We start from the raw sequence: 7,954 nt of genomic DNA on the forward strand, positions 1-7,954 counted from the left end.
CCGACGAACTGATAACCTCCTCCTTTTTTGGAAGTCGGTTAAAAAAAGGAATTCACGGATATCCCTTCTATCTATATCAGGAAATGTTGTTCCCTAATGCACAACTTCAGCAGCCTTGCAATCTCCCTTAACGGCCTAGAGAAACCATACCTATAAAAGGCGCCCATGTCTTATCCGAAACATGAAAGTAGAAACTTAAATTGGCTGTGATCGAAGAAGAGGGATCAGTACCGATATATGCAAAACTTTAATTTTAGTTGGTTGTCAAGTATTTTGATAGCAATTTCGGCAGGCAAAAAAATTTCTGAGTGGCAATACTGATACTGGTATGAAGTACGCCTTTTATCACATTTCCTAAGAGACCATACCACGTTGCATTCTAATTAGATTAACCAACTACTGTTAGCTACTGGAAGATATGTACATTGTTGTATGTATTTTTTTTTTAATAATTTTTTTTTTATGTTTTGTTATTATGTACGTACATACTTTGTTTCATTTCATTTATTATAATTTTTTGCTCTTTTGTTTCATTCGTTTTTTTCTTACTCTCGTTTTTCAGATCTGGTGGACGGCACTGTCTGTTGCCTTGGGTCTGGACGTACGCGGTGATATAATCAAAGGTGTGCCATGTATCAAACGCTATCATCAATTATTCTGTCCGACAGCGGGCAATAGCTATCCAATGTGAGTATAAAAAAATAAAAATAATAATTTCGAGTGCTCGTATTTATAAAAGACGTAGCAGACATGTGGAAATACATAAAATATTTATCGCTCTTAAGGTGACAAGAAGCTAATCACTTGTCGATTGAGCTCGTTTTCTTTGATTGTCTCGAATTGGTAAGGGAATAGATTTATTTTGGTTTTTTTTGACATATTTCCAGCTTTTGTTCATCTATTAACAAATTTTTTTATTTACACATACCAATACAGTGACGAAAATATAAATAGGGAAGAGACATTTTAGCAATTCGTCGGATTTTTATAAATGTGCTACAAAGTTTGAAATTTTGTATGGTTTTTTTTAGATAGTAAGCTACTTATATTTTCATAAAACATAATAAAAAAAATTTTAAACAAAGAAAAATAGAAAAAACTTGCTAAAATGTCTCTTCCACATTTAAATTCTCGCCACCGCATTTATTTATGTATACAGTTTTTTATACATTCATTTATTTTCTTCTTTTGTATTAATTGTTTTGTATTAATTTTTTTTTGCCACTTTAAACTCATCTATCGACTGCTACTCTTTTAACTATAATTAATTAAGCCATTAAACTCAACTCAATTTTATTAAAAGTAAAAAGGGAAATCTTCACCTACTTTTCTTAGTTATTATTATTTTTTTAATACAGAGTCATTAACTTAACCAGTCTATTCACATTGCGCTTTGTGTCAAAACTCATTTTAAAATTAGTGTTATTGATAATTTCAATAATGTTTTGTGTTATTTAAGGTTGAACGTCTTCAATAATATTATTGTTGACCTCTAAGTTATAGACATCGGGTGTTTTAACTAATGTGTAGTGATTAAATATAGCAGGCGGTTCCACTAGCATACTTTTTTTACACACTGCAATTGTCAGTAATACCCTAAAGCTAAAATTGGTTAAGACTAGACGGCTTCATAAAAATTTCCGCCAAATACATATGTATATGTATGTATGTATGACTTATTATTAAAAACTGCGTTCTTGGTGGCAAATAAAATTTATTTACTTTATCTAAAGCAATGGAGGATGGTTCCGTGCGCAGAAGTGGAAAACTTTTGACTGCCATTCACCTGGGAGTGGCCAGAAGCGATTCTTGTGCGTACGGTTCAAATCGCAGCTCACAACGTCCGGATATTTATATCCACGTATCCTCTGGGTAGCAACCAAACACCCGTTTGGGAGCGAGCTAAAGTGAGAAGGCGTAAAACTTCGCGTGCGCTGGGTTTGGGTCCCGCCACGTTAAAACCCCGCCCAATGAAAAGAAGCAAACAGCCTCGGATGAGACCCCCTTTTTCTGATGACGACCACGGCAAACGTATAAAGGACTATGATTTAAGGGTATGCACCTGGAATATCCGGACCTTTAATGGGGAAGGTGCCTCTGCCCGGCTGGTTGATGTCCTCGGGAAGACAAAGGCTGACATCACCGCCATCCAAGAAATGCGATGGGGCAAGGTAAAGTAAGCGTGAAGCCTTGCGACGTCTACTACAGTTGCCACGTAAAGGAGCGCAAATTCGGTGTTGGATTCGTGGTAGGAGAGAGACTCCGTCGCCGAGTACTGGCGTTCACCCCGGTGGACGAACGTCTAGCCACAATCCGCATCAAAGCTAGATTCTTCAACTTAGCTCATCTGCGCCCATGCCCCGACGGAAGAGAAGGATGAGGCGTCCAAGGATCTCTTCTATGAGCGCTTGGAACGTACATATGAGCGCTGCCCCCGACACGATGTCAAAATCGTGCTTGGCGATTTTAATGCCAAGGTGGGCAAGGAAGGGATCTTTGGCGCCACTGTCGGAAAATTCAGCCTCCACGACGAAACGTCCGATAACGGACTGAGGCTGATCGACTTCGCCGGGGCCCGAAATATGGTAATATGTAGTACTAGGTTCCAGCATAAGAACATCCACCAAGCTACATGGCTGTCCCCAGATCGAAAAACGAGAAACCAAATCGATCATGTTGTGATAGACGGAAGGCATGCTTCAAGCGTTTTGGACGTACGTACACTCCGAGGGCCAAACATCGACTCGGACCACTATCTTGTTGTAGCCAAGATACGCACCCGCCTCTGTGCAGCAAAAAATGTGCGCCCAACAATGCAAGGAAAGCTTAACGTCGAAAAGCTGCAATCACAACAGACGGCCAATTTATTCGCCACTCGACTCACACACCTGCTCTCTGAGAGCACTCTTGAACAATCCGACGTACGCGAGCAGTGGAACCACATTTCCCGATCATTAAGTACCGCCGCCGAAGAAGTAGTTGGATTTCAGCGAGCCCGAAAGAACAACTGGTACGATGAGGAATGTCAAGAAGCCGCAGAGAAAAAAGATGCCGCCTACAGGGCCACGCTGCGATCGGGCGCAACGCGAGCCATGTGGGACCGTTATAGGGAACTGAAGAAGGAAGCGAGACGTATTTGCCGCAATAAGAAGAGAGAGGCCGAAATACGTGAGTGCGAAGAGCTTGAGATGCTGGCCGACAGGAAGAACGCCCGAAAATTCTACCAGAGGGTTAGGCGACTTACGGAAGGTTTCAAGACCGGGGCGAACTCCTGTAAGAACAACAATGGCGACCTAGTGACCGATGTCCAGAATATACTTAAATTGTGGAGGGAACACTTTTATAACCTACTGAATGGTAGCAGCGCTGAAAGTAGTGAGGAAGACGAACCCGAGTCCCCAGTCGATGATGATGGAGTAGCTGTCCCACCGCCTGACTATGACGAGGTACGAATAGCGATTACGCGGCTGAAAAACAACAAAGCTGCTGGAGCTGACGGCCTGACAGCCGAGCTATTCAAGTACGGCGGCGAGGAGCTGATGGGTGCATGCATCAGCTCGTATGCAGAATATGGTCAGATGAACGCATGCCCGACGACTGGAATTTAAGTGTGCTCTGCCCAATCCACAAGAAAGGCGACCCCGCCATATGCGCCAACTACCGCGGAATTAGCCTTCTAAGCATAGGTTACAAGGTCTTATCGAGCGTATTGTGCGAAAGACTGAAGCCCACCGTCAACGAGCTGATTGGACCTTATCAGTGTGGCTTTAGGCCTGGAAAATCCACCATATATCAGGTATTCACAATACGCCAAATCTTGGAAAAGACCCGCGAGAATAGGATCGACACACACCATCTATTTGTCGATTTCAAAGCCGCTTTCGACAGCACGAAGAGAAGTTGCCTTTATGCCGCGATGTCTGAATTTGGTATCCCCGCGAAACTAATACGGCTGTGTAAAATGACGTTGAGCAATACCACCAGCTCCGTCAGAATAGGGAAGGACCTCTCCGAGCCGTTTGATACCAAACGAGGTTTCAGACAAGGGGACCCCCTTTCGTGTGATTTCTTTAATCTTATGTTGGAGAAGATAATAAGAGCCGCAGAACTGAACCGCTCAGGCATAATACTTTATAAGAGCGTACAATTGGTGGCGTATGCCGACGACATCGACATTATCGGTAAAAACAAAGGCTACGTCTGTTCTGCCTTCTCGGGATTGGATAGAGAAGCAAAGCGAATGGGTCTGGTGGTGAACGAGGACAAAACGAAGTATCTCCTGTCAGCACACAAACAGTCAGAGCATACGCGTCTTGGCACCCACGTCACTGTTGACAGTTACAAGTTTGAAAAAGTAGACGACTTCGTTTATTTGGGAACCAGCATTAACACCAATAATAATGTCAGCCTTGAAATCCAACGGAGAATCACTCTTGCCAACAAGTGCTACTTTGGGCTGAGTAGGCAATTGAGAAGTAAAGTCCTCTCTCGTCGTACAAAGATCACACTCTATAAGTCACTCATCATGCCTGTGCTGGTGTATGGCGCGGAAGCATGGACAATGAAAGCATCTGATGAGGCGGCTCTTGGAGTTTTCGAGAGAAAGATTCTGCGAAAGATTTACGGACCTTTACGCGTTGGTGATGGCGAATATCGCAGACGATTTAACGATGAGCTGCATGAGCTTTACAACGATATAGACATAGTGCAGCGAATTAAAATTCAGCGGCTCCGCTGGCTTGGCCATGTCGTTCGGATGGACAAAAACGCTCCTGCTCTGAAAATATTCAACGCGGGCCGCGATGCTGGTAACAGAGGAAGAGGAAGGCCTCCTCTGCGTTGGAAAGACCAGGTGGAGAAGGACTTGGCTTCACTTGGCATTTTCAATTGGCGTCAGTTAGCACAGATGAGAAATGACTGGCGTGCTGTTTTGGACTCGGCCAAAATCGCTTAGGCGGTTACAGCGCCAAATAAGAAGAAGAAGAAGAAAGCAATCAACTGAGTGTAAAACTTTTAATGGAATAGCCCATAGAAGTAAATCTGGCAATTAATAGCTTTATTTATTAGATGACTATGGGCGAAATAGATTCATTTTAGATCTGCACTACTTTAAAAACCAGAAATTGATGCTTGGTTCACAATTTTTTCTTAATGGCATATACGAAAATAACTAAACAAATTTAAAGAATTTTAGAATTACCACTTTATCGAAATTCAAACGCATATGTTTATGCATTAGGGTGGTTAAAAAAAAAGTAAAGTCGGAATTTTAATGCTATCACCGCCTAGGATTGTGCTATACCTAAAAAAATATGAAATTTATATTTAAAAAGATTCGTAGAAATGTTATAGAATTGTTGAAAATCAAATTTTTTTTCTCTTGAAGAGGCCTCCATTAACAATTACCCATTTGTTTATTTAAGCATTTTCTATTATAAACAATTTTTTATGGGACCATTGAAAACGTCAAAAAATGCAATGGACGGCCCATAAATATCGCTAGTATTAAAAAATGGTATCATAAAAAAGATTTCCGATCATAAAATTTTGATTTTCAAGAATTCTATACCATTTCTACGAAAACTTGTTTTTTCCCATATAAAATACACGGAAAACTTTGAGCGCTTTGAGCAACCTCTAAATATTGTTTGATTTCAAAAAAAAAAATAACAGTACATATAATTTTTTCGGTATAGAACAATCCTAGGGGGTGAGAGCATTAAAATTCCCACTTTACTTTTTCACATTAATTTTTGCACCACTCTCATGTACATACGTATAGTGTGGGTGTCTATCGCTATCTGCTTTTGTGGCTATGGCTTTTTATTCAGTTTACAACAATAAAATACACTGGCGCACACAATAAATTTTAAGCAGGTAAGCTAGTAACCGGCATAAAGTAGATACCTGATCCCACAATATTGAGCTTCTACAGAAATCAGTTTGCGATGCTTTGTAGCTGATGGAAGTAATCATCCAACGCTTTAAAATTCTCGTTAGTATTCGTATTTTGCCATATCAATAGCTGTTCTATCTTTCGAATTTACACCATTTCTCCGCGTAGACTTCTGCTCTTCCATTTCCCGGAGCACCACAATGTCCCAGCATATATGGACGATGTTCTATCAAAAAGATTGTACCTATTACAACAAAACTTTTCGCTTTACTTAAACAATTGGCTTTAGCAGAAGAACGGACACTACGGCCTGAAAGACTTTTTATATCCCTAGAGAGATGTCAGCGCAGAATTTTCCAACTTGGAAAAAGAAACTAAGAAGTTGTCTATCTAGGGTCAAGCATAAACACCAAGAATAGCGTCAATCTGGAGATCGAGCGAAGGATAACTTTTCTCAACAGGTCCCATTTCGGTAGGCAACTGAAAAGCAGAGCCCTCTCTCGACAAAGAAAAATTACGCTCTAGAAGTCTCTCGTCAAGCTTTATATTAGCAGGCTTTGGGGGCTTTCGAGATAACCGTTCTACGCAAGATCTACGGCTTTGTTTCCATAGCTGACGAGTGCCGAAATTTTGTAAGATTCAATTTGTCGCAGGTTAAGATTGCTAATGCTTCCGCCTGTAATACCGTGAAACCTTTGCCCATTGGAGTAAAAGTTTTTAGATCTGTAAATACCAGCAAGCACACTGTCATTCACCCTTCTACCATCTGTATATCGCCAGAAACTTACTGCCAGAGCAGATCTGCTTGCTAGGAAGCATTTTTCCAACCCTGGTATCTTTCCAAAAATACCAGTATGAAGCTTTTTTTATAAAAGTTATCGTTACAAAGTCGCAGGGGCAACGGCCTCGTGGCTGCTGTCGCTTAAATTTCCGTTGTTAATAGACATGCCAACCTTTGAAACTTGTCAATAAGTGGTGGTCCGAAATTCGAAAAAAGCTTTTTCTAATACCGGCCGATTTTCGGCAGACAGTGCAAACCTCCGAGTGTATTTCAGCCCTGAAAAAGATTCTTATGAAACGATTTGCCGTCCTCCATTTGTGTAACAAAAACTAGACGGGCACGACAAAAGGAGGAGAAGTTCAGCCCAACAGTTAGCAAAAGCGTAGTTTAAGAAATATTATTATTATGACAGTTCTTTTAATATTAAGTAATAGTTTCTGCCATACCGCGAGTGCATATGACAAACCTGAGCGGAAAATCACTCTATTAATCCTTCTTCCACTTCGATAAATGCTGATGAAAAATATTATGACGTGCTAAAAAGCAATTTAAAACAGTGCTAATTATATTACTTTATGTATTTTGTATTATTTTTTGAATATTCTTCCCATTTTTTTAATTTTTTTCTTTTCTTTTAATCTGTTCCTCATTGTCTATATGTATGTATGTATTTGTTATTCCATGTCAGTTTATCACCTGTTGGTGTTGTCACAGCTTTCTTAAAAAAAATTACGCGATGCAAAAATAAATAAAAAATAAGTAATTCGTAAAACTGAAAGGCAAAAGATTAAGATTTGTTTTGTTTTTATATGTATTAATTACTTTTTTTGCTTCCGGTGTGATCTCGCTAAGTGGTGAGTTCTACGACCTTAAAATGCGCAAACGCCGCACAGTGGGAGAGCCCCAAACATTTTTGTTGGGAAAATTATAAAGAGATGAATATCTAACTTTGAAATTTTGTACATATCATGATAATAAATGTTGTAGGAGAACACCCCAAATATTGGCGTAAGCGGTTTATATTGACGCATACCTCCCATACAAACCTAACCTCAAAAAAGTCTAGCCAGTAGAAAAACTTAGTATTTAGAAAAAGCTGTTAAGGCGGATTCATCGTTTTAGTTTTGAACTTTTCTTCCTCACTTTGGGAGAGAAACGCAGCAACAACCACATGAAAAAAGTTCTAAACTAAAACGCTGAATCCGCCTTTAGAATGATGTTCGCATCAGAGCTCTGTCAATTTAAACAAGAATTATTTTTTTTATTTTTTTATGCAC

At 40.1% G+C, this 7,954-nt stretch overlaps 1 protein-coding gene across 1 annotated transcript in view; it reads left to right on the forward strand.

Annotated features, from left to right (window-relative positions):
- The window catches only part of LOC118738526 (protein spaetzle 3-like), a gene marked incomplete at both ends in the record, with an annotated part of 58,100 nt that overhangs the window by 44,062 nt on the left and 6,084 nt on the right, over positions 1 to 7,954 (forward strand). The window contains 1 exon segment of the mRNA XM_036469462.1: positions 563 to 687. Within this exon segment, the coding sequence (XP_036325355.1) occupies positions 563 to 687 (125 nt within the window).

This window comes from Rhagoletis pomonella, unplaced genomic scaffold (assembly GCF_013731165.1).
Source record: "Rhagoletis pomonella isolate Grant_MI unplaced genomic scaffold, Rhpom_1.0 Rhpom_scaffold_00004, whole genome shotgun sequence".
Lineage (NCBI taxonomy): Eukaryota > Metazoa > Arthropoda > Insecta > Diptera > Tephritidae > Rhagoletis > Rhagoletis pomonella.